Here is a 26,555-nt window from a genome sequence, read left to right as displayed (position 1 = left end):
TAACGACAGTAAATGACATGTCAAATCAACTACAATTACGTTCCAACAGCGACTCCCTGTGGTCACCACGGGCGAAATTGTGGCGTTATCTGCTGATTTGCGCTGATTGGCCAATGGTTCGGTAGTAGTCCAGGCATTCTAGTGGAAAACACATCTGGTGGCTGTCACAACTAATGGCCACGCGTGGAGATTGACTGGCGTGGACTTTCTGTCCATCATGGAACTATTGGCTCGTTATCTCGATAGGAGCAATTCAGTGAGGTCAGTGCTATATTAAAGGTTGTTTCGGACTTAAAATGATCATACCGTCATAACAAGTGCAAGTTTTACTCACGTTTTAATATTTAAAAACGTCGTGTGTTTGAGAGCAAATATCATTTGAAGGTTAAACATGCTTGTGTTCAACGTAATGAGAACGACGGCGAACTGAAAGTTGTCTCGAAATGTTTCGCAACAGAAAAATAAACATTGAATGTAAATATTGAACTTCCTGAAGCAACTTGGGCTGCAGCTATGAAAGTAACTATTGTCTTGTCCTCAGTTGAGTGTACTTCCTCTTGAAAAATTCTCATCATCCTCGGCTAGATTTGTATGAAATGTTAATCCCATTTATATTAAAATAAAAATGATATACAGCAAATGTATTTATTGTTCCTCAGTTCAACCACAACTCAGGACTTGATCAAGGAGGAGAACCTGAGGGATGACCTGAAGTTCTACTTTATGAGCCCATGTGAGAAATACAGAGCCAGGAGACACATCCCCTGGAAACTAGGGGTGCAGATCCTCAAGATAGTCATGATCACCACACAAGTATGTAGAGTTTCTTACTATTGGAGCAGTTTTTTTTAATACGTCAATATAATTTGTAGTTGAACAAACAGCTCAGGCTTTGTTATAATGTCCTGTATTGTTGTCATGTAGGCTGTGTGATTATATAATTGAGCCATACCTTCATATGAACTCTGGGCTCTTTGCTGCCACAGTGTTTAAAGTGTTGCAACATGTAAAGGAAATGGTGAGAACCTCTTTTTATTCGGGGAAACGAAACTAAAGCGTATTTTTTCATAACTGCAGTTAGTTGGTCAAGAGCTTGACTGCAAGTGTCAAGATAGATTTGCTGCTGCACAGACAATAAGACTAAATTACACTAAAATATTCTTTACTTCGCTTATTAACATGACTGAGGTTTTGAATAATGAGCGCGATGTGTTATGACGGTAGTGCTTGAGTAAGAAAATGTGTTTATAAAATTGATCACGCAAAAAAAAAAAAAAAAACAGCAAAGAAAATTAAGCCCCAAAAAAGTAAAAGTTTTGGAGTTGATTCTTTTGATAAGAAATGTAAAATTTAATGACTTTAATGACAGCCTTTTGGGAGTCCTAATGCACCTGCCATGATGATGGAAAACGTATTACAGAATATCCAGATCAGATTATGCACTTTTTACATACCGTATTACTCACAAAATAAATTTGGAATCAGAATCTGTGGAAAACTGTAGCAAGTATAAACCTACTGTAATTTTTCGACTACAATGCGCACCTGACTTTAAGCTGCACCGAACAAATTTGACAAGAAAACAGTAGTCGTTCAGATATAGACTGCACTGGACTATAAGGCTGTTTTCACACTCGCTCTGTTTCTTTTTCTCACACAGTGTGCTTCTTTTTGTAAATCGGAACCCTAGTTCGGACCAAACAAAAAAACTCTGGTCCACTCAAAAATCGTGGGTCTCGGTCCACTTTAAGCGCACCCTGCTTCGCTTGTGAATGCAACCGGAGCAGGGTCCGCTTTTGCTACTTTATTGGCAGCTGTGATTCTTCGGGCTGTGACGGTGCATGCAGGGCATCCTTGGAAGTGCAAGTACAGCGAGCACGCTATTCAAAACATGGCAGCTGTGCTTTGCATACGGTTGCTGAACGTACCGTGTGAGAGTGACAGTGGCATAGACAAGCGGAGCCTCTCGGGCGGCTGTTTTGCGAGTCTCGCTATCTTGGAAGTGGCGACAATTCGACAGTCCAAAAAGTCACAAAACTGAGAGCGTTTGCTTGCCTGTGTGACTTGTGGTACCATGCGGTCCCCTTTAATTTTCCCCTATGCATTTTTTTAATACTCCAATTCACTCGGCATTGAGTCGGGAGCGGCAACTTGTGATGCTATGCTACATTACGTGCAGTGTCATAGCACCACGCTGCGATGCTCCCTCCCAGGAGAGAGGTATTTTCTCTTCTATTTGTCCAATCAATGAGTGCACCTTTCGTCCATGTGTTACTACTCGGAAAGCTCGGTTGTCGGAGTGTGAATGCTGAACCTTTTCAACAACTCATTTGCAAATGTTGCCGATTGGTAGCTCTACAACCAGACCCTGGTCTTCTTGGTCTAGTGTGAAAGCGCCCTTAAGACGCAACGTTACTTGTACCAAAAGACATTCAATCTACTAGATTGACTGTTTACTGTATAGTCTGGAAATTATGGTAGTTTAAAAGAGGATTAGGTTATATTGAAATAATGGTAAATTTCTTTCAAAAGTAAAGAAAAATTGCAATTTCTTCATTGGTTTTCGGTCACAATGAAAAGAATACCCAGTCTGTAGCAAACATCAAGGCGCTGTACTTAATGTTTTACTGGATAACAAAAAAGGACGACAATGGCCAGATCTGTCTCTTAGGGTTTGTTCCCCCCCCCCCCCCCCCCCCTTAAACACACCCTTAAACACCAATGCATGAAATGATGATTCTCACAAGAAGTGTGATATATCAATGATATTAAGGCACATTTGTTACTTTTAGCTCGTCCTCTTTGGCCTCAACAACCAGCTGGTGGTGTCCTACAAGGAAGAGAATGCCATGGCCCTGAAAAACTTGTTTCTAAAGGACTACAGTGGTGTGGACGAGGATGACTACAGCGTTGCGGTGTACTCACAACAAGGTGTCTATGACAGCTTGTTTTATGTGCTGGATCAGGCAAGTTCACACACTCATCATGAATTAAACTGTTTTAATGAGTTCTCTATAATTACAATGCTAGGTAGGTTGTTTGATTGAGCAAGTGCAGACAATGAATGGCCCGTACGCCGATGTTTGTGTGTAATTTGGCCTGGATCAGTGAATTCTTGTGACACTGCTGGTATTTACAGTATAGCCAGCTGAGCCGGCTCGCTGTGGGTCCCATCAGTTACGCTGAGGATGAAGATAGTGGCTTGTTACCTCTGGTCATCTGCAAAAACCTTTACAGAAGGGGTAGTGTCACGCCTTCGGATGAGGCCTACGACATAGATGCCCAATTAGAAACAGGTGAATAGTGCATTCAGAATTCAGAACCTAAACATTTTACTTTTTTCACTTATTTCTAGATTTACACTGAAAACAAGGGAATTTAACTAGTTGTAAGGAGGTGTGTTTTTGTAGTGCATATGTATTGTTTCAGGTGATACACCATTCAATAGTAATATTTGAACATAAATTCTATTCACATACGCAATAAATATACAGACTTGTTAATAATCTCAACTATCTCGGGAGCAAGAAATAAACATTTGTCTTAGAGACCACTTAACACTGTCTGTCAGAAGGAAAAGAAATATATCTGGGGAAAAAAATCTTGGGGAATAACAAAAAACAATAAAAAATGGAGCCTTCCTTCAGGTAAAACACTACTGCTTTTGTCCACAAGCACAGCCCATCTGAAAGCTTCTTTGGGCTGCTTTAAGACCCCATAAAATACAATAAAATAAAAAGGAAAATTAGGGAGAAGGGGTAAACCTCAGTTCACTACATTTCTCACAGTTTAATTAACGTTAACAGTTGAAAACACAAACAGGATATTTCTCTTAAAGCAGCTTCCTACTCGAGTTCGGGAAATTCACACAGATTAATGTTATGCTAACTCTGATGCAAGTCAGACTTTCAGTAGCAAAATTAGTGGTGTGTTCCTCACCTCCACAACTTTGATGTCTTTTTACGTTACTTACAGTGGCTGCTGCTGACTGAAAAAAAAACTTCTAATATTCCTCGTCTTCAGAGAAGGCGGCATTGTTGTATTTGTGTCGGGGCTGTGAATGCGGGGGAGGGGGGATGCCAATCAAACATGCATTTGAGGGAAAAAAAAAAGGACTGGCACATTCAGCCAGTGAAAAGGGTCAGTGTAAGTCTGAACATAATGAAAGTACTGTAATTCACTTAATAACGGTAGGGTCAATTCTATCCTTACAACATATGGAAAGACAATTCAAATGACCTATATAACTGAAGTCATTATACATAGGTAAAGGTTAGGTTAAATTAATAAGTAATTAAAAAAATATTGTGTGTACACAGTGAAATAATTATTGGTTTGTAATCAGGCTTGAATGATTTGGCTTACTTTTATATTTTGATCTCATCTGCCTCCAGTTTGCCTACCTCTTGATCCAAAGACCGTCCATCTGTGGAAAACCCAGAATGCATCCTTTTTTGACTTGGACTTTTACAGGTATTACATCTTGACATATGCATATGTAAATGTATGGAAGCAATCTTGTCTGTCATTTGCAGGTTGGTGGATGTGAAAATAACCTTTAACTTGAAAGGAATCAACCTTCAAACTGTGCAGTCACGGGAGTTGCCTGACTGTTATTCTTTTTCTGTCATGGTATGGGATTTAGACCAATTCTCTCTCATGATTAGTTTACAAATCCAACAAATATGAATAAAGTGGAAGGTGAACATTGTAATTTTGGAAACTGATAGTACAAAATATGAATTCAGATACGTCTGTTTGTCCCAGTTACTCTGCAATTACTGTATTTCAATTTACTGTAATATAAGACAACAGACAACATGTTTGAACAGAGCAAAGTTTCAAGTGTTCAGTTCAGGCAAAAGACACTATCCTGCCTACTCACACTTGTCATGTATCATCTGTGTATATAGTGAAGACACTTTGAGTTTTTGTATGCTCAGCTTTCCCATGACACTGGGCAGGATAAGTTGGGAACGGGGATAAAATAGATGGACATACAGCAATGATTAACTTTTTTTTAATGCTTGTCATATGACATTTAAATTGTTGCTGTGAAAATGTTACCCAAATCATAACCTGTAAAAGTTATATAATAGATTGTTAGACCTTTGAGCCGATTATTTCAACTACCTGTATTTTGAAAAAAAAAAATTTACCAAGGTGGATTTTTTAAAATTTATTTATTCATTTCATTTTATTTTTTGCAAGGTGCCACTGTCTGTGTGTAAACTCTAGGATACCAGGCCATGCCGTATCTCCAAATTTATAATGCGTTGTTTAACTGTTTGTCATGTATGGTCACCAGATAACATTTGACAACCAGTGCCACAGTGGAAAGGTGAAAATATTTCTGGACATTGATGCACAGAGCAGCGCTTGCCGAGGCTGGAAAATATCTGGAACAGGTACTTGAATGATGCTGCTTGGCATTTTGTTATTGCTGTAATGTACATAACATTTGAAGTTCAATATCACACACTGTCTTATTACAAGTATAGAAGTATTTTTTATGTTGCAGAAATGCCAACAAATACTTGCGGATAAAGCTTTTTAGAGTTTAGGTCCTTGTGGTACCCACAGAGGCGGTTTTCTTCGTGGTTATCAGCAAGGAAAGTTGTGCGTTTACGTGTAAGATTAAGGCTCTCTTTTGCAATTTTGTTATCTTTCAGCTCAGAAGAACACTCACTATCTTCTGGTGTTTGACGGCTTTGTGATTGTGGTTTGCCTAACATCGGCTGTGCTGTGCACCCGCTCCATAGTGTTAGCTGTCAAGTTACTGCAGGTCAGCCTGCTAAAAGCAGTGGTAATTCGTGTAAACCTGCAGAATGCATGCGTATATCATTCTTATGATATTTGCTGGTTTTCTTTTAGCGATTCTCCAGATTTCTCCATGAAAATTATAACCGAAAGGTATGTGAAGATGACCAGGGAGAGTTCTTAAATGGTTGGTATGTGCTGGTCATTGTTAGTGACCTCTTGACCATAGTTGGATCAATACTGAAGATGGAAATTCAAGCAAAGGTAAACAAGTTTAACAGTTTATATTGTATGCTTCGAAATACGATGCAGATATTTAAAAAGAACAAAGGAGTGATTCGCATGATATATCAGTGGTTTTCAAATCATAGACTCAGTGTTCTCTTTTACTGACTTAAGTGTGAGTTATTTTGTTCTGTTTATATATATATATATATATATATATATATATATATATATATATATATATATATATATATATATATATATATATATATATATACTGTATATACTGTATATACACTGCTAGCCAAAAGTATTGGCACACCTGCAATTCTGTCAGATAATGCTCGATTTCTCCCAGAAAATGATTGCAATTACAAATGCTTTGGTAGTAATATCTTCATTTATTTTGCTTGTAATGAAAAAACACAAAAGAGAATAGGAAAAAAATTAAATCATTATGATTTTACACAAAACTCCAAAAATAGGGCACCCTTTGAAAAATCATGTCATGCTTCTCTAATTTGTGTAATTAACAGCACCTGTTACTTACCTGTGGCACAAAACAGGTGGTGGCAATAACTAAATCACACCTGCAGCCAGTTAAAATGGATTAAAGGTGACTCATCCTCTGTCCTGTGTCCTTGTCTATACCACATTGAGAATGGAGAAAAGAAAGAAGACGAAAGAATTGTCTGCAGACATGAGAAGCAAAATTGTGAGGAAGCATGGGCAATCTCAAGGATACAAGCCCATCTCCAAAGACCTGAATGTTCCTGTGTCTCCAGTGCGCAGTGTCATCAATAAGTGGAAAGCCCATGGCACTGTTGCTAACCTCCCTTGATGTGGACGGAAAAGAAAAATTGACGAGAGATTTCAACGTAAGATTGTGCGGATGGTTGATAAAGAACCTTAACTAACATCCAAACAAGTTCAAGCTGTCCTGCAGTCCGAAGGTACAACAGTGTCAACCCGTACTATCTGTCGGCGTCTGAATGAAAAGGGACTGTATGGTAGGACAGTCAGGAAGACCCCACTTCTGACCCAGAGACATAAAAAAGCTAGGCTGGAGTTTGCCAAAACTTACCTGAGAAAGCCAAAAACGTTTTGGAAGAATGTTCTCTGGTCAGATGAGACAAAAGTAGATGTAGTAGTTTTTGGGAAAAGGCATCAAAATAGAGTTTACAGGGAAAAAAAAAAAAAAAACGAGGCCTTCACATGGTCCCCACAGTCAAACACAGCGGAGGTTCCCTGATGTTTTGGGGTTGCTTTGCTATCTCTGGCACTGGACTGCTTGACCGTGTGCATGGCATTATGAAGTCTGAAGATTACCAACAAATTTTGCAGCATAATGTAGGGCTCAGTGTGAGAAAGCTGGGTCTCCCTCAGCAGTCATGGGTCCAGCAGAACAATTAGCCAAAACACACTCCAAAAGGCACAAGAAAATGGTTTGAGAGAAAGCACTGGAGACTTCTAGACATGGCCAGCAATTCGTCCAGACCTGAATCCCATAGAACACCTGTGGAGAGATCTGAAAATGGCAGTTTGGAGAAGGCACCCTTCAAATCTCAGAGTACTGGAGCAGTTGGCCAAAGAAGAATGGTCTAAAATTCCAGCAGATCATTGTAAGAAACTCATTGTTGGATACCGGAAGGGTTGTTCGCAGTTATTTTGTCCCAAGGTTGTGCTACCAAGTATTAGGCTGAGGATGCCAATACTTTTGTCCAGCCCATTTATGGAGTTTTGGAGAAATTGAGCATTAGCTGGTAGAATTGCAGGGCTGCCAATACTTTTGGCCAGCAGTGTATACTTTATTGCTGTCACTGTAAATACATCCTTTAACTACAGTTTGTCTAGCAAAAGAGTGATTGCATTTTTAATGTACATAAAAAAAACAGGTTCCAAATTTCTTCTATTTTTATTAATCAGGTGTCCTAATATTTTGTCCATGTTGTCGACATACGAAACCTTTTATCGTCCCGAACATACAGTACACCAGTATACAATTAGTCATTGGCAAAAGCTGGCCTTAATCAGCCCATTTCTTCTTTCTTGGCCCACAGAGTTTGACCAGCTACGATGTGTGCAGTATATTTTTGGGTACATCAACCTTATTGGTGTGGGTTGGCGTGATCCGCTATCTTGGCTACTTTCAGAAATACAATGTGAGTTTGTGTAATGTCATTCCTGGAATATTTTTTTTAATACTGACAGACTTAAATTATATCCCTGTGGCACTTAACTCAAAGTTAAACATGGTTATGTTGCCATATTCAGGTGCTTATTTTGACCATGAAGGCAGCCTTTCCAAAAGTGTTGCGATTCTGCTGCTGTGCTGGAATGATCTACCTTGGTTACACCTTCTGCGGTTGGATTGTGCTGGGTCCATATCATGAGAAGGTAGGTAGTTTTGATCATTAGCAATATGAGTATGGAAGGGTATACTAGATCCCACTCTACAGTAGGCAGTAGTATGAAAAAGTTATACCCTGTGTACTGTATACACAAAACCTTTCATGCCATTGTATGTTTTATAGAATGCTGACACTAGATGTCAGTATTTACTTTTGTAACTAGGTTTAGTAGTCCTGTTCCGCAAAGCAATCTCACCAAAGCTGTTTCTCAAACATCTACTAACTTGAAACACATACAGGTGACATAAAACTAAAGAGACGTACACTTATGAATCTGTTTTACATGCTGTCAAAGCACTGTACATCATTCTGCAACAGGACTCAAATAAGAGCCGAATAATTTTTAAAAAATTAACTGCAGTTTTATTGTTCTTGAAATGAGATTACTAAAATAAAAATAAAAAAAACACACATTGGTAGGAGAGAGTTGACAGGTGTTTATAAAATTTCATATTCATGATTCATGATGATTTACCGTTCTTGTTTGCTCTTCCATTTCTCCTAGTTTGAAGGCCTGAGCCTCGTGGCCGAGTGTCTGTTTTCTTTGTTGAACGGTGATGATATGTTCACAACCTTTGCCCAGCTGAAAGACAAAAACACACTAGTTTGGATCTTTAGTCGGGCCTACCTCTACTCTTTCATTTCACTCTTTATTTACATGGTGCTTTCGCTCTTCATCGCCCTAATCACCGACGCCTACGAGACCATCAAGGTACTTCCTTGTGAGCGTTTTGTGTGGTAAAATATTAAGACTATCAATAATTCCACCCCGTTTTTCTGTATGCACATCATTATACATGGAGTTTTTGACTGTTGCATTTCTGCCTCGTTTTATTTGCAGAATTACCAAAGGGATGGGTTCCCACTGACAGACCTGCAAAAGTTCCTCAGAGATCAGAAAGATTTTGGTGCATCAGAGGAGAGCAGACAGATGGATCCCTACACCAGCTATTCAGTGTTTTGTTGCTGTGAAAAGTACGTAACACACACACAGTATTTGTATCACAACTCTCACACACATAAAAGGCGAAAACTACAATGAACTGGTGGCCTATCATCACTCTTTTTCTTTAAATTTTGTACGGTCACTGGTAAAGCAAGAGAAGTAAAAGTATATAATTTCAAATATCTAACTAGAGATCGGGTCTTAATTTGACTGAAAGAACAGTTTTTGATGATTTCTTTTCAATGAGCTATTGGCTATCATCAGTGAGCATCCAAGTGCAGTGGAGTTCACGCCACTCTGAGGTTTGGCATGCACTCGTCTGTTCTGACAACTTTGCAATTGGTTGCTGGCCACACCCAGGAATGGCTGATTAGAGGGTGTACACTGGGAATGTCCACCAACTAAGACTCGTGGCCATGGAAAGGTCTGAGCCTCTGAGATAAACTCACTGTAATCGGCAACTGCAGCTTTTGAGGCAGGAAAATAAAAGCCCTGTGGTTAGCTGGGCAGAGGTTTTGAATTGACATTGCAGTTTGGTATGCATGTTTGTAGCTTTCTACACAGCCTTTTACGTAATCCATTTCATTAATTTTACAACTGTCATACTTTTGAAATAAGATGGCATTTCCTTAGGTCTCAAAGACCTGGAGTATACCAGTTGGAAACTGACAGAGCTCACAATTCTTTCTGTGCTTGAAAGGCAATCAAGTTTTAACATCAACTTCTTGTAGCAGTAAGAGGTGCAATTCTGATGTGAGCCTTCAAGGGGTCTTAACACAATCAAGCTGCAAATTCATAAAATAAATATATAGTATACCGGTACATAACGTACAGTTGTGGTCAAAAGTTTACATACACTTGTGAAGAACATAATGTCATGGCTCTCTTGAGTTTTCAGTTATTTCTACAACTCTGATTTTTCTCCGATAGAGTGATTGGAACAGATACTTCTTTGTCACAAAAACATTCATGAAGTTTGGTTCTTTTATGACTTTATTATGGGTTAACGGAAAAAGTGATCAAATCTGCTGGGTCAAAAATATACATACAGCAACACGAATTAGCAATTTCTTGTGAGTGATTATTGACTTGAACAATCATTGACTTGAACAAGTCAGGAAAGTCACTTGGAGCCATTTCAAAGCAGCTGCAGGTCCCAAGAGCAACAGTGCAAACAATAGTTTGTAAGTATAAAGTGCATGGCGCTGTTTTGTCACTGCCACGATCAGGAAGAAAACGCAAGCTATCACCTGCTGCTGAGAGAAAATTGGTCAGGAGGGTGAAGATTCAACCGAGAATCACCAAAAAGCAGATCTGCCAAGAATTAGAAGCTGCTGGAACACAGGTGTCAGTGTCCACAGTCAAGTGTGTTTTGCATCTCCATGGACTGAGAGGCTGCCGTGCAAGACGCTCCAAAAGCGGCACCTTAATGCTCGACTGAAGTTTGCCTCTGATCACATGGACAAAGATAAGACCTTCTGGAGGAAAGTTCTGTGGTCAGACGAAACAAAAATCGAGCTCTTTGGCCACAATGCCCAGCAATATGTTTGGAGGAGAAAGGTTGAGGCCTTTAACCCCAAGTACACCATGCCTACCATCAAGCACGGTGGTGGTAGTATTATGCTGTGGGGCTGTTTTGCTACCAATGGAACTGGTGCTTTACAGAGAGTAAATGGGATAATGAAGAAGGAGGATTACCTTCAAATTCTTCAAGATAACCTAACGTCATCAGCCCGAAGATTGGGTCTCGGGCGCAGTTGGGTGTTCCATCAGGACAATGACGCCATTCACACATCAAAAGTGGTAATGGAATGGCTAAATCGGGCTACAATTAAGGTTTTCGAATGGCCTTCCCAAAGTCCTGACTTAATACCCATTGAGAACTTGTGGACAATGCTGAAGAAACAAGTCCATGTCAGAAAGCCATCAAATTTAACTGAACTGCACCAATTCTGTCAAGAGGAGTGGTCAAAGATTCAACCAGAAGCTTGCCAGAAGCTTGTGGATGGCTACCAAAAGCGCCTAATTGAAGTGAAAATGGCCAAGGGACATGTTACCAAATATTAGCGCTGCTGTATGTATATTTTTGACCCAGCAGATTTGATCACTTTTTTCTGTTCTTCTGTTTTTTGTGACAAAGAAGTATCTGTTCCAATCACTCTATCAGAGAAAAATCAGAGTTGTAGAAATAACTGGAAACTCAAGAGAGCCATGACATTATGTTCTTCACAAGTGTATGTAAACTTTTGACCACAACTGTACATATGGCATTGTAATACAGAAAGCCCGACATTTTGGATACCATGGATAAATACGGTGATTGATAAAGCAAAAAACATAGTTACACATTTAGCTTTAGTCAAACAAATGTAAAGCTATGCAAAATGCCATTTGGGTCTGTTCACAATCAATTTACGAATATATTTTTATCAAAATCATTTGGGGAAGAAAAAAAAAAATACACCCCTAGTGAGAACAATATACGTATATTCAGATCTACCGTTCGATCTTTGTTCCTACCCTCACCTATGGTCATGAGACATGTTCACAACCTTTGCCCAGCTGAAAGACAAAAACACAATAGTTTGGATCATGAGTTGGGCTTACCTCTTTACCTCTTTCATGAGTTGGGCTTTACCTTCTTTTATTTCACTCTTCATTAACATGGCTGAAAGAACAAGATTGTGGGTACAATAGGCTGAAATGGTTTTTCTTAGGCGGATAGCTGGAGTCTCGCTTAGAGATAGGGTGAGAAACGCTGCTATTCGCTAGAGGTTCAAAGTGGAGGAGAGGGAAGTTTGGGGCTTCCTGCTGTAACTGCTGCCCCCCGCGACCTGACTTCGGATAAGCGGTTGAAGATGGATGCATGGAATACATTTATTGGTTGAGCAATTATCCAGTCAAATCTATATAGATGCAAAGCATCAATCAATATAGTCTTCTTTTACATATGACAATTTTTTCAAAAGAAGGTAAGGAGTGCCCAACCTTCATAATGTGACGATGCTTTAAACTTGGCTGCTTAGCTTAGATGAATGTCTTATCTCTAAACATGTTTCTCTAGTTTAAAGATCATCAAGCTAGTTAGTTAACTGTTTGGTCAGAACTAGCGAGGCTTCACTAGCATACATGTTAGTTACCAAAGAATCTTTTTCTTGGTTGAAAGAAAGCAGCAAATAAATATGATTGTCAGTCTATCCTCACAATGTAACATGCAGTTGCGTGCAACAAGGGCGTAGGTTTGGTCTCAATATTGGTAGGAATGATACAACAGCATAACCTGCATGCACACTTTTTGCTGGGGACGGGACATTAATAAGACCAAACAGATTGGGCTACATTTCTCACCAATATGAACCTAATTAATTGATGGGCTAAATTGTTAATACAAAATCTGTATTAATTTATACTAACTTTCACATTGCGAATTAATAACGTCTTAATCTGATAATTTTTCTTCAATCTAGTTGAATAATTTTCTCAATCTTGTTTTGAGTGTTAAAGGCTAAATAATAGATTAATGCTTCAGGTTCTTCCACTTACTTATTAATCATCTAACTATCCAGGAATGCAAAAAAATATATAAAAAATAAACATTTGTCTTAATGCCACTCAAAATTGTCTGTCTAAATATTGAAAATAAATAATAATAATAATAAATAACAATAAATATTGAATATGACCAACAACAAAAAAACTTCTTGGTCAGGGAATAACAAATAAATAAAAATGGAGCCTTCCTTCAGAGCGGAGGAGGCAGTGTTGTATTTTTGTCGGGCTGTGAATGCATGTATGTGTGTAAGGGGGGCTGGGGGTTGAGGGGAGGGTCAATTCATCAGCCAATCAAACGTGCGTATGAGGGGAAAAATGGACTGGCACATTCAGCAAGTGAAAAGGGGTCTAGGTAAGTCTGAACACAATGAAAGTACTGTAGTTCACTTAATAATTGTAGAGTCAATTCCATCCTTACAGCATATGTAAGACAATCGAAATTACTTATATAACTGAAGTCATTATCTAATGCAAATGTGGTTGCTTAAAAATTGATGGGGACATTTGAGCATCCTGAAAAGTTGGTAGTGTCCCTACCGTTCCTATGCAAACCTACGCCCTTGGTGTGCAAAAGTTTTGACACTAGTCCTGAAGGTTTTACAGGTCCTCACCATTCTCCACTTACCCCTTGTCATGAAAACTGATGTTTTTATTGCTTCGTCCATCTTGTAAACTCGAGAGCTCAAAATAGCATGTAATATCAACAGCCCTTGATCGGAATACCAAATGTGAGGGGGGAGCCTGTAAAGTAAAATGAAAAAGCTAAGCAGGAAGACCAGAGCAGTAATTCAAACTTTGAGGCGGTTCACAGAATTATTCATACTATTACAACTACCGGATACTGGTAAGATGATTTTACACACTTGTATAGAGATATGGAGAAGTGAAAAGTTAAAAATTCAAAAAGGGTTCCCGTGAGACAAAGGGTCATTAATATAAATCTATATGACAAATGAGTAGTGCAATTGGACAAAATGACCACAATTGGTGGACCATTTGATGATTTTTTTTTTTTTTTTTCAATGATTCCAATTCCAACAGAGTTCCTGAAAGTGATGACATCGCACTCATCAGTTGACAAATGTTGCCCCTCCCGATTGAATCAATCTGGGACGAAAGTGTTGGAAAAAGGACTTCACACGTCTGACACAAACCTGCAATGAATCTTTAATCAGAGTCCTTGCCTGCGTACTGCTGTCATTCCGGAAAGACATTATGAACGTTCCAATGTTGAACATGACTGAAACATGAACTTACACAGTATGTCTTGATGTAAAGATTTTTTTTGTTTGTTGGTGACCAGGGTGACAGTGTCAGCAGTGGGTGGGACTGGTGGAGCGGTTGCACAAATGTATGAATGTTTCCACATTTGCAGTGCTTTATAGCTTTAGGCAATAATGATTGTCGATTGTTTGTGCTTGCATTGAGATCAAGTAAAGAAAAGGCTACCTGTTATATCTTTGTACCAAATTCTATTATTGTGTTCAATGCACCCATGATAAAAGCTATAGACGAACGTTGAATGGGTAGACGTAAGATAATCAAATCTCTTCAGGGCTTTGTTCAAATCCCATGTCAAATACCCATAAATAAAGTGCTTTCAGGTCAACAACCTGTTGTCAGTACAATTCTGCTTCCAGTTTGAGACGAAAACAAGATTACATATATTGACCACAACCAAAATTATCGCATACTGTTGTACTCTGTACTCACTGTGCCACCTTATGCAGGATGTTTCAGATTGGTCAAGTACTGAATGAATAAATGGCTTTGGCTTAATCAGATAAAGCGAACAGCATTAAAAGCGTGTCCTCTGTTTCTTTTACAATGAATAAAGCTAAATACAGGGGGGAAAGTGGCAAGAATTTCTTGCCTGATCTCCCCGACGTGAAGGTCGCCAAGGAGCCAGAAATTTTATTTATTCTTCGTTCAAAATTGTATTTTTTCAATGATTTGCAAAATAAAAGTGAACAAAAAACAGCACCTCCATCTCCTAATTTTTATTTTCCCTTATTTCCTCACATACTAAATGCCAAATCTCAATTTTAACTACATAAGAACATAAGATATATATTCAAGTTGTAGTTAATGTAAACATTTTAATAATAGATATAAGGAACATACATTCAGAAAAATATGTACAAATGACTTATATTATGCAGAGTGAAATGGAATAAATTTGGAAGACCGTGCAAACAATGACTTTTTTCAATCATAAGGAAATAAATAAGTAGATTAATATAAATGAACAAATATAAGTCCAAAGTGCACATTGACAGCTAAGATGTTCTGAACCTCCCCATCAGAGCAAATAAAACTAAATATGACTAATAAGCCTCAACTCTTTCGTTGCTCTTAAAGATTTGATCCATTTTATCTTGCATTGCCCTTTTTTGTCACATCAATTTGCATCAAACATGCACATTTGAATCAATCAGAGCTAACCATCTCTGCTGATTGAACGGATAAATGAGTCCAGGCGTTTTGCTCTGCTGCTTGCATTCGCACATTGAAATGACTCATCATTGTCAGACTCAGATACAGTGGGAAAAATTTTGTCAACCACCAATTCTGCAAGTTCTCCCACTTGAAACGATTAGAGAGGCCTGTAATTGCCATCATGGGTAAACCTCAACCATGAGAGACAGAATGTGGAAGAAAAAAACTGAAAATCACATTGTTTGATTTTTGAAAAATTTATTTCCAAATTAGAGTGGAAAATAAGTATTTGGTCACCTACAAACAAGATTTCTGGCTGTCAAAGAGGTTTAACTTCTAACGAGGTCTAACAAGGCTCCACTCGTTACCTGTATTAATGGCACTTGTTTTAACTCATTATCGGTACAAAATACACCTATCCACAACCTCAGTCAGTCACACTCCAAACTCCACTATGGCCAAGACCAAAGAGCTGTCGAAGGACACCAGAGACAAAATTGTAGACTTGCACCAGGCTGGGAAGACTGAATCTGCAATAGGTAAAACGGTTGGTGTAAAGAAATGAACTGTGAGAGCAATTATTAGAAAATGGAAAACATACAAGACCACTGATAATGTCCTTCGATCTGGGGCTCCATGCAAGATCGCACCCCTTGGTGTCAAAATGATAACAAGAACAGTGAGCAAAAATCCCAGAACCACACGAGGTGCCCTAGTGAATGACCTACAGAGAGCTGGGACCACAGTAACAAAGGCTACTATCAGTAACACAATGCGCCACCAGGGACTCAAATCCTGCACTGCCAGACGTGTCTCCCTGCTGAAGCCAGTACACGTCCAGGCCCGTTCGCTAGAGAGCATTTGGATGATCCAGAAGAGGACTGAGAGAATGTGTTATGGTCAGATGAAACCAAAATAGAACTTTTTGGTAGAAACATAGGTTCTCGTATTTGGAGGAGAAAGAATACTGAATTGCATCTGAAGAACACCATATCCACTGTGAAGCATGGGGGTGGAAACATCATGCTTTGCGGCCGTTTTTCTGCAAAGGGAACAGGACGACTGATCTGTGTAAAGGAAAGAATGAATGGGGCCATGTATCGAGAGATTTTGAGTGAAAATCTCCTTCCATCAGCAAGGGCATTGAAGATGAGACGTGGCTGAGTTTTTCAGCATGATAATGATCCCAAACACACAGCCAGGGCAACATAGGAGTGGCTTCGTAAGAAGCATTTCAAGGTCCTGGAGTGGCCTAGGAAGTCTGCAGATCTCAACCCCATAGAAAATATGTGGAGGGAGTATGAAAGTCTGTGTTGCCCAACGACAGCCCCAAAACATCACTGCTCTAGAGGAGATCTGCATGGAGCAATTGGCCAATAATACCAGCAACAGTGTGTGAAAAGCTTGTGAAGACTTACAGAAAACGTGTGGCCTCCATTATTCCCAACAAAGGGTATATAGCAAAGAACTGAGATGAACTTTTGGTATTGATCAAATACTTATTTTTCACCATGATTTGCAAATAAATTCTTTAAAAATCAAACCATGTGATTTTCTGGAATTTTTTTCCCACATTCTGTCTGTCATGGTTGAGGTTTACCCATGTTGACAATTACAGGCCTCTCTAATATTTTCAAGTGGGAGAACTTACACAATTAGTGGTTTACTAAATACTTATTTGCTCCACTGTAACTGCAGCAGCTGGGGAAACCATGCCTTCCGTGGAATAAAATCAATAATAAATATTGGTGGAGACTGATTACGCTACACAAGCACTTTATTATGCTCGTTGTTACCACTTGTGTATCTAAATCTGATGTTGGTAGATTGTTTTCTTCTTGGAGTTGAAATGCATCTGTGGCAGCTTACCTTTTTTTTTTTTTTTTTTTTTTCCATAGCATTTTGACAGTTGCTGTCATATTTTCAGAATCGAAGCACCGTGAATCTTATACCGGAACTGCTTTCTGGCCCTGAATCTTATACCGGAACTGCGTTCCTGACCGTTCTGGCCCACTTTCACCCTTAGCTAATGATAATAGTGCCTCAAAAATTTCTTGCTTTCTTCTTACATCAAAAGCTTGACGAATCATTACTGGGAAACTTGTATGGTAGATAGCATAGGTCAGCTGTTCATTGCTGCAAAGAGAGGTGTAAGGATTAGGGAGAAAGAGGTGAATCATATGCTTATCCTCAGGGTTGGTTATGTCACTGCAGGATGTTTCTGATTGGACAAGTAATTGCTAAACACTGTTCTTGTGCTCACAACAACCATTTTATATTTTTGCATGCTTAGGATAACAAACTCCCAGACAAAAGCTATCACAGTTGTCTATAACATTTTTGGATGGCTAAATGTGACTTTAATTGGGGAAAATTATATAAATTAAGAATGCCCTAAATGATTTACAATAGATGCCAACAGATTAAGTTTTCACAAACCAATCTTTACAACTCTTGAAACTCTAAACTTATGAGAGAGTAATAGAATACACCTTGTGTCAAGTAGGGTTCATGCCCCCGATGATTTATGACTTTGACCTCTGTGACCCCGCCCCCTTTGATTGTAGTCCTTTGATCTCTATTGATGATGACAGATGATTTATGACCCCCCCCCCCTTGCCCCTTTGATCGTAGTCCTTTGATCTCTATTGGTGATGACAGATGATTGATGACCCCGCCCCCCCGGACCCCTTTGATTGCAGTCCTTTGATCTATGTTGGTATGATGTCATTGATGTGGTTTTGGTCATGACAGATGTTTTACAACTTTGAAGTTTAGCGCATGCGCGTTCCAGGGTATGGGTTATGTCCGTACATGTCCCCCCTAGAAAAAACGTAGTGTATGTGTGGGGGGCGTGTTTAGCGCATGCGTGCTATGTGTGGTATGGGTTATGTCCGTACATGTCCCCCTAGAAAAAAACGTAATAGGTGTGGGGCCGTGTTTAGCGCATGCGTGCTCCGGGGTATGGGTTATGGATCTAATTTGGATTGAGTTAATTAAAGGGGTATTTTTGATGGTTCTAATTGGGTTTAATTAAAGTTTTTTTTTTGATGGATCAAATTTGGATTGAGTTAATTAAAGGGTCTTGTAAGGTTTTGATGGATCTAGTTGAGGGGTTAATTAAAGGGTTTAGGGTTAGGGTATGACTTAATGGTTTGTAATTAGAGGGTTATTGTGGTGTTGATTGATCTAATTGGGGAGTTATTTAAAGGGTTTTTGGATGGGTCTAATTTGTGGCGTTAAATTAAAGGGCTTATGTGTGGTTTTGATGGATCTAATTGTGTAGTTAATTAAAGGGTTTTGTGTGGTTTTGATGGATCTAATTAGATCTAGTTAATGAAAGGTTTTTTGTTGTTGTTTTTTTTCGGTTTGGATGGATCTCATTTTTTTGGGGGGGGGGTTAATTAAAAGTGTTTGTGATCATGGGTGTGTCTTAATTGGGTGTATGTCCATATATGTCCAAACGAGACGTTGTCACGGATGTTAGGATATGTGCGGTCATGCCCCGCTACAAAAAAAAAAGGGGTGGGGGCGTGTTTAGCGCATGCGTGCTCCGGGGTTTTGGGAAATGTACGGACATGCCCCCCTTCCCAAAGAAAAAAAGTAATGGGGGCTGGGGGCGTGTTAAGCGCATGCGTTCTCACGGATGTTGAGACATGTCCGTACATGTCCTAACGAAGAATCGGAAGTAGTAGGGCGTGGCTAGCGCCTGGGCTAGTCGTAGCCAAAGCGATGTCCCCTTTGACCCGTACCTATTTGGAAACAAGGGGGGTTATGGGAAAGTGTGGGTGGGAAGGGGTAACTTATCTAGGCATGTTCATGCATGTCCGGACAAAGCCCCCATGGGAGGGTGTGGTCTGTGTGTAGGCTAGTTTTGTAGCAATGCTGAGTGAGTATTTTTCCGGCGAATCTTTTACCTTCTGGATGAAGTCTCTTCTGTCAGGTTTGTGGTTCTATAATAAGTTTTAAGAAGTCTTGCACGAGTTCAATTTCAAGCATTTGTGAAACTACAGTTTTTATATCAAAGTAACTTCATTCCATTTACTCAAAGTACAGCGTCTTTCAAGTATGAAGTTTGCTTGATCATTTCACCACAGATACTACAGGCAGAGCATTGACTTCAACTCCAGACAGCTTTTTGCTGCAACTATAGGTTGGTACTAATGTATACATATATACACTTAGGCAAATAACTATGTATTTCAACCGGATTTAAATCATTCTATTTCGCAAAGTTAGCATGCTCTCTATATCTTTAAAAGTAACCAAATAAGAGTTGGTGACATACCAGTTTTGTTGCTGAAGAGTCTTTTCTCCCCAACTTCTTCCTTGCGATTCCGCGGGCCGACTGATTCGAACCATGTCTCAAAAATCAACGCGAATCTCCGCCCCTCTTCCATAGCATGGAAGCATAGTGTTCTGGTTATTATGCAATCGACCTAGCATACAGTTTCAGAGGTTTGCACTGGTGAACGGTTAGGAGTTTACATTCGAGTTTTCTCAACAGACTGTAATATATTTGATCCAAATAAATACCAAATGCTCTAAAATACTGTATATAGTGTTCTTATTCTTCAATCAGTTAATATACACATCTTTGATGTGAAAGATGTTATAGAATGTATAAGGTGATAACTTGTAGAACATGAAAAGCACAACATAAAATGTTAAATATGAACTACTACTGCATCCGAAGTGTTATGTAGATATTATGTGAATGTTCATACTTGTAATTCTTGAGGTTTGAGGATTTACTTCCTACTACAAAACACATTGTCTCTAAACTCGGTATATTTTGATATTTATGGAAATGTAACTATTTCGTTGTTAGTACGTTTATAAAGAGTTTAGTAAGCGAGATGACTAAAGTTATACACTACATGAGACAGTAATTCATTTACTTTTAGGGAGAAGTAATTTTTTAACTGTAACTCATTACTTTTTAAAAGTAAGATGACCAACAGTGGTTACAAGTTAACTTTTTGTGTTTAAGAATGACAACTGCCATCTTGATATTACAGTGAGCAAACAATAGGATGATGTACAACTCAGTTTCATTGCAAACGTATTAGTTCAAGAGTGTTCCATTTAAAAGACCCTCTAACATAAAAACAAATGGGAACTAATATTCACTTTGAAACTAAAATTACATGACATAAAATGTTGAATATAAAAGAATGCTACTTGTAGTTCAGCGGGTTGGACTATTTATACATTTATGTTAATGTAATTATTTCCTTGTTAGTATGTTTTTAAAGAGTTTAGTAAGCGAGATGAATAAGTTATACAGTACATGAGTTACTAACTCATATAGTCTTTTTGGCAAAAGTATTTTTTAACTGTAACTCATTACGTTTTTTTTAAAGATGAACAACACTGGTTACAAGTTAACTTTATGTGTTTTAGAACGACAACTGCCTTCTTACTATTAAAATGAGCAAAACAATAGGACGATGTACAACTCAGTTTCATTACAAGCGTGTTAGTCCAAGAGTGTTCCATTTAAAAGACCCCCTATGTTAAACAAAAACAAATAGGAACTAATGTTCACAAAATTACACAGCATAGAATATTGAACATAAAAGAATGCTATATCTAAAGAGTTATATGTTAGAATATTTTTAAAGAATTCAGTAAGCGCAATGAATAAGTTTAAACAGTATCCAGACCAAATTGACAGCCAGCTGAGTTATACTAGCCATCTCCACCCCCACATATTTTTAAAGAATTCAGTAAGCGCAATGAATAAGTTTAAACAGTATCCAGACCAAATTGACAGCCAGCTGAGTTCTACTAGCCATCTCCACCCCCACCTGCAAACACATACAACGTGATAAAAGATACATCTGAAAGTGTCAATTTCAACAAGGGGCAAAAAAGCAGGTTTCAAAGACCTAGAAAATTATGTATTTAAAAATATCTGCAATGATACTATTATCTTGTTATTTCAAAAGATTTTATGAACATTACTTTAGTACAGTACGCATTTGTTTTGTGCATATATTAATTTCACATGCTAAAGAAATGTTTGTACGCCTGATACAGTTGGTATACCTTCTCTTACAAAATCATCTTGTAATTGCATAATAAGTGCTCTTATGCAAACGTGTTCATTTGAAAAGTGCAACAAGCAACAAATACGGTACCTCCAAAAGCATACTGCACATATCTGAACAATGATGAAGGAGGGGAATATGTTGGACCATTTTTAACCTTCTGTCTGTTTGTATTCCAAAAGCTACTACTTACACACACTTATCTCATACCTGAGTCAATCCAAGTTAATTAAAGAAATATTCAGAACAGTATATGTTGCGTTAGCAAGTTTGATAAAAAATTTAAAAAAAAACATTCAAATAAGAGTTAGGTAGTTACATACCGACTTTGTCAATGACCATACGTGTGCGCAGTTTGAAGAGGAGTCACGTTTCTCATTGGTTCTCTCATTGGTTATTCAAAATCATTCTAAAATACTTCAGCCATAAAACTATTCATTTAACTTTCTGCCAATAATGCAATTCAGTGCAATTGAGGTGGCACTGTCATGACTGAATGTCTGACTGTCATGCCTCATTGTGTGAAGTTTGCTCGTTCTTCCCCACTCCATGTGTGGGGTTTACGACGGGTGCTCAAGTTTCCTCCCACATTCCAAAAAACATGCATGTTAGGAGTATTTAACGCATCAAATTGGCCACATAATTTTTTGGGTTGTCTGGAAATTAGTCTGGTAACCCTTCCATTTTGGAAGGATCTTAGTGTTCGCGGCATGCTCGTAAGGCCTCCTATTTTTACCCATTACATACTTTCCTGAAGACTTAAAGATTGGCATTATTTTTTTTTTTCTTCCTCAAAACCCTTTTTGTTTGTTGTTTTATTATTTTTTTTAATAAGAGCAACTTTATGTATCTTTAATACATCATAATAAAATATGTCCACACCATTTAGCAGTCTAAATTTGTCTTTTGAAAACTTCAGCTGTACACTCACTGACGTCATGCTATTGGCTCCGGCCATCCTGTGTGGACTTTGCATGTTCTCCCCCTGTCGATGTCGATGTGAAACTCCAAATAAGCTTCATAAGTCACATCGACTTCCCTCTTTTTTCACTAGCAGGCCAAAGTGTTCCACGGTGTGTCTGTGGTTTAAAAGAAAAAAACTACAGTAAACATCAGTGAATCAAGAACTCTTGTGTCACCACGTGTGAACAATCCGTCATCCTCAGTGTACCTTTTTATACCATCCGCCAACAACGATGGCAGGTACAGTATTCTATTTTTTTCCTTAATTTTATTAATACGTCGTATAATACATGTTTTTGGGTAGTTATTTTTAGGTTTAGGGGGTATTTAGGGGGACCTAAAGGGTTAATTCCGATTTATGCGGTAATTTGGGTTATGTCGTCAGCGTAAGAACGGATCTCGTTCGTAACCCGGGGGACTACCTGTAATTTGTATTGTATTGTGTGAGAAAATTGTATTCATGCTTAAAACACAACCATTATACATCATATTTTGCATGCTTTTGTTATGCTTGCATGAGAACATTGTAGCATAGAGCATCATTGTTATATTAACCGGCTTGAGTGTGCCTTCCCATAGCCTTGACTATCGTAGACTGTATCACAATATGCCCAAATATGGACTGTTATGTTCCTGTGCTTTCCAATATGCCCTGAATGAATACAAAGGGCGACTGTGGCTTATCATCGTTCTAGCCAGAGTCGGTGTTGAAGGTCGTATCTTGAGGTGTTTTTCCCCCTACTGGAGATGTTTTTCTGTGGAAAACCACCAGAGTTGATACTTAAGTTTCAGTCTCGTTTTCATAGGTATCGTTTCACAGTAAGCATCCTTGGGTAACGCCCTTTCAACAGTATAAATGTCCAACCTCTATTGTACTTATGGGTGATCACAGCTCCTGGCAGAATCACATCATTTTGTACCCCTGATATATCATGTTTATAAAGTCTTCGAAGCAGGCAATCTTTGGTTGGTCGTATTCATTTCTCTCATCGAGCTATCGAGGTAACACTTGTCTTGGAGTTCAAACCTGAATTTCCCTGACATATTGTACTGATTTTTTTGTGGTTGTTGTTGTGGTTAGAGACTAAATACAAAATGGAAAAAGATTCACTTAAAATTAGAGAAAAGTAAAACAAACAGAAATTTCCACATAAATGCAAAATTTCAAAAAATGAACATGCAAAATGAAATGAAAAATAACTAAGTATTACATTGATAAAATGCAAAGTAACAAAAAAAACTTTGACTATGTTCAAAAAAGAATACGTGGGCAGACCGCATTCATACGAATGGCTGGCTGTCAAGTATATACGGAGGCAAGTTGATGATAAAAACGGTCCCTTTTGAATTTTCAACAGTGTATATTCTATAAGAGGCACTTTATAATGTCTATGTTGAGCTTTATTGGTATGTGCGTGGCGTATTATATATTTTATCTAGGTGACGAGCTATTTTCTACTTTTTAAGCTGACTCTGCTAACTGGGAATGTATCGCCAGGGATAAATTCATTAAGTCGCTACCTCTTTAAATTGTCAACTCTTTCAGAGGCCCTTTGTGACGTTCACACTCATCTATATTTGTGACTATTGGTACATGACTGGCTTTCACGTGCTTATTAGCTCGATTTTGTAAGCTTTGAGCTAAGGTATCACCTTCACGGAAGAGTACCAGGTCGATGCATGACAACCTGTATTGTTTACACCAAAATGCTTGACATTATTATATTATAGAGATCTGTATAGATTGAAAAGTGATGTCAACAAACAATAAACACAAATTTATAATACAAAACTAATTTCATGTTATTTTATTAGGTCAAATTTTCATGAACTGCTTCTGCTGGGGACTGCTGCTGGCTGTAGGCCAAATGTAGCCCATTTTTCAAATAGCAAAAAACATATTAAATAAGCCTTTTATTTCATGTTTTGACGGCTGACCGTTGCCATCCATTTTTTCTGCTGCTCTAATTCTTTGCGGAAGCCATGCTGCACAACCAACAATCAAAGGCCGCTGATCCATAAAATGTTAGGTGTAAACAATGAACCACGACACCAATTTCATCAATTGTTCAATAAAAAATGTTTTTCTTTATCAAGGGGTAATAACTTGTTATTGTTATACATTACACAATGAAAATAATACAATTTTGTTCCTGTCTTGTGATCATTGTATTTGTGTTGCTTGGGTCCAAGCTAAATGAAAAATGCCTCTAAAAAGGTACAGGTTTGGTTTTGCTAAAATTAGAGGCTATATTAAAAATTTGAGTCAACGAGACATCCGAACGATTTGGACGAGACTGCCAGAGAGCTGCTGAAGGAATGGCGCAAGAGTCGTGGATCCGAAGACTGCGCTAAAGACTTAGTTAGGGCTCTCAGGGCATGCCACCAAAATCTCACAGCTGATAAAATGGAGTATGCCTGGATGATACCTCAATAGAGAGCCAATGACATATTAATATTTAACCAATGTATATAATGCAGCAGATTTGTGGTCATTTAGAAAATGTATTAAGACAAAGGTGCACATAACACAAGCTGAGATTGTTGGACAGACCAGTTTATTTACAGTATTTGCCCGGTATATAAAATTCTTTTTTTTTACTTGTATATGAGTACTTTTTTTTTTTTGGACGATTACTTTTACTTGAGTAATATTATTTTGAAGTAACGCTACTTTTACGTGAGTAAAATTTTTGGCCACTCTCCCACTTCTGGCAAACAGACGTAACTCAGACCTTATAGGTGTTCCACCTGCTGAAATAAGGAATCCTAAAATTAAATTTTAAATCACAGTTTAATAGAAATAATTTAATAGAAATAATAATAAAAAAAAAAAAAAGATTACATTTTTAAAGACAAATCATTAAAATAATCATTTATAAAAATAAATTGATCATTTAAAATTTTAAAATAATTAATCATTAAAAATAAGTTCATAAAATAATTAATCATTAAAATAAAAACACATTCATTCCTTTTCAATGCCGCTTAGCCTCACGAGGGTCGCGGATGTGCTGGAGCCTATCCTAGCTTACTACGGGCAGTTGGCGGGGTACAGCCTGAATCGGTTAACAGCCAATCGCAGGCCACAATGAGACGTGCAACCATTCACGTATACAGTCATACCCTATAAAGAGAGTGGCGACACCCCCATAGGGATCGATTATCCGATTTTACTTCCGGGTTTTCCGGGTTACGGAGCCTCGGGTAGTTCCAAGCACAAGCAGAACTGTAGTGGTTTTCAATGAAACTGACAGCGGTAGTTGCGACATTTATGGGAAAATGGATATAATCATGTATCTAAGTGATTTGATTTTGTCATTGCATTATAACATATATTCAAATGTTAGTTTTACATTTGGAGGCGTAAGGCGACAGCTGAAAACTATGTAAACTGTTACACAGAAGTGAACTTTCCGATGTGGACTGAAAGTTTCATGTTTGTTTGGCATTTCCATGAGAAATCAACTTTTACATTGAAATGCAGGATGACTTAGGTTTTTCTTTTTTCACAACAAGAATGCTGTTTTTCCAGAAAATGTCTAGATTTCCTTGATTCACCTACCTGTGGTAATATATTAAAGCTAACACCATGTATAACATATTTTATTCCCAAGTTCTGAATGGCACATCCTAGTTTGTTTTGTCGCATTGACATATAAAACCACTTTTGTTTCCCAAAACGTTTGAGGTCACGACTTTTAAATTATATTTTCCACTTTTCTTTACTGTTGTACGTTCTAATGCTTATATGTATATGTGTGTGTGTGTGTGTGTGTGTGTGTACATATTCCTTATTTTATAGACTGTTTGACCTGAAATTACGTTTAACAAACATTTCCTGCTTAACTCAAATTTTTAATATAGCCTCTAATTTTAGCAAAACCAAACCTGTACCTTTTTAGAGGCATTTTTCATTTAGCTTGGACCCAAGCAACACAAATACAATGATTACAAGGCAGGAACAAAATTGTATTATTTTCATTGTGTAATGTATAACAATAACAAGTTATTACCCCTTGATAAAGGAAAACATTTTTTATTGAACAATTGATGAAATTGGTGTCGTGGTTCATTGTTTACACCTAACATTTTATGGATCAGCGGCCTTTGATTGTTGGTTGTGCAGCATGGCTTCCGCAAAGAATTAGAGCAGCAGAAAAAATGGATGGCAACGTTCAGCCGTCAAAACATGAAATAAAA

General features: G+C 38.1%; 1 protein-coding gene across 2 annotated transcripts; it reads left to right on the top strand.

The window, feature by feature from the left end:
* The first annotated feature begins 106 nt into the window (after nt 1-106).
* Nucleotides 107-14,506, top strand: mcoln2 (mucolipin TRP cation channel 2). Of its 2 annotated transcripts, none has more exons than XM_057841729.1 (14): nt 107-261; nt 660-813; nt 2,793-2,966; nt 3,140-3,296; nt 4,395-4,473; nt 4,536-4,632; nt 5,309-5,408; nt 5,673-5,785; nt 5,875-5,913; nt 8,046-8,147; nt 8,260-8,382; nt 8,902-9,108; nt 9,238-9,371; nt 13,936-14,506. In XM_057841729.1, the coding sequence occupies exons 1-14, from the start codon at nt 218-220 to the stop codon at nt 13,970-13,972; spliced, it is 1,560 nt and encodes a 519-aa protein (XP_057697712.1). In that variant the 5' UTR covers nt 107-217; the 3' UTR covers nt 13,973-14,506. The 2 variants fall into 2 exon arrangements, with proteins under 2 accessions (XP_057697712.1, XP_057697710.1); XM_057841727.1 differs by having other exon boundaries at nt 5,875-6,024.
* Nucleotides 14,507-26,555: the final 12,049 nt, after the last annotated feature.

This window comes from Corythoichthys intestinalis, chromosome 7 (genome assembly GCF_030265065.1).
Source record: "Corythoichthys intestinalis isolate RoL2023-P3 chromosome 7, ASM3026506v1, whole genome shotgun sequence".
Classification (NCBI taxonomy): Eukaryota; Metazoa; Chordata; class Actinopteri; order Syngnathiformes; family Syngnathidae; genus Corythoichthys; species Corythoichthys intestinalis.
This window is presented reverse-complemented; position numbering and strand designations above follow the sequence as displayed.

Excerpts from the sequence above, each read along its gene's own strand:
- mcoln2 (XM_057841727.1), top strand. The coding sequence starts at position 218 with ATGGAACTATTGGCTCGTTATCTCGATAGGAGCAATTCAGTGAG. Across the intron at positions 262-659 it reads GATAGGAGCAATTCAGTGAG|TTCAACCACAACTCAGGACT; the intron begins GTCAGTGCTATA and ends ATTGTTCCTCAG. Across the intron at positions 4,633-5,308 it reads GTTATTCTTTTTCTGTCATG|ATAACATTTGACAACCAGTG; the intron begins GTATGGGATTTA and ends TATGGTCACCAG.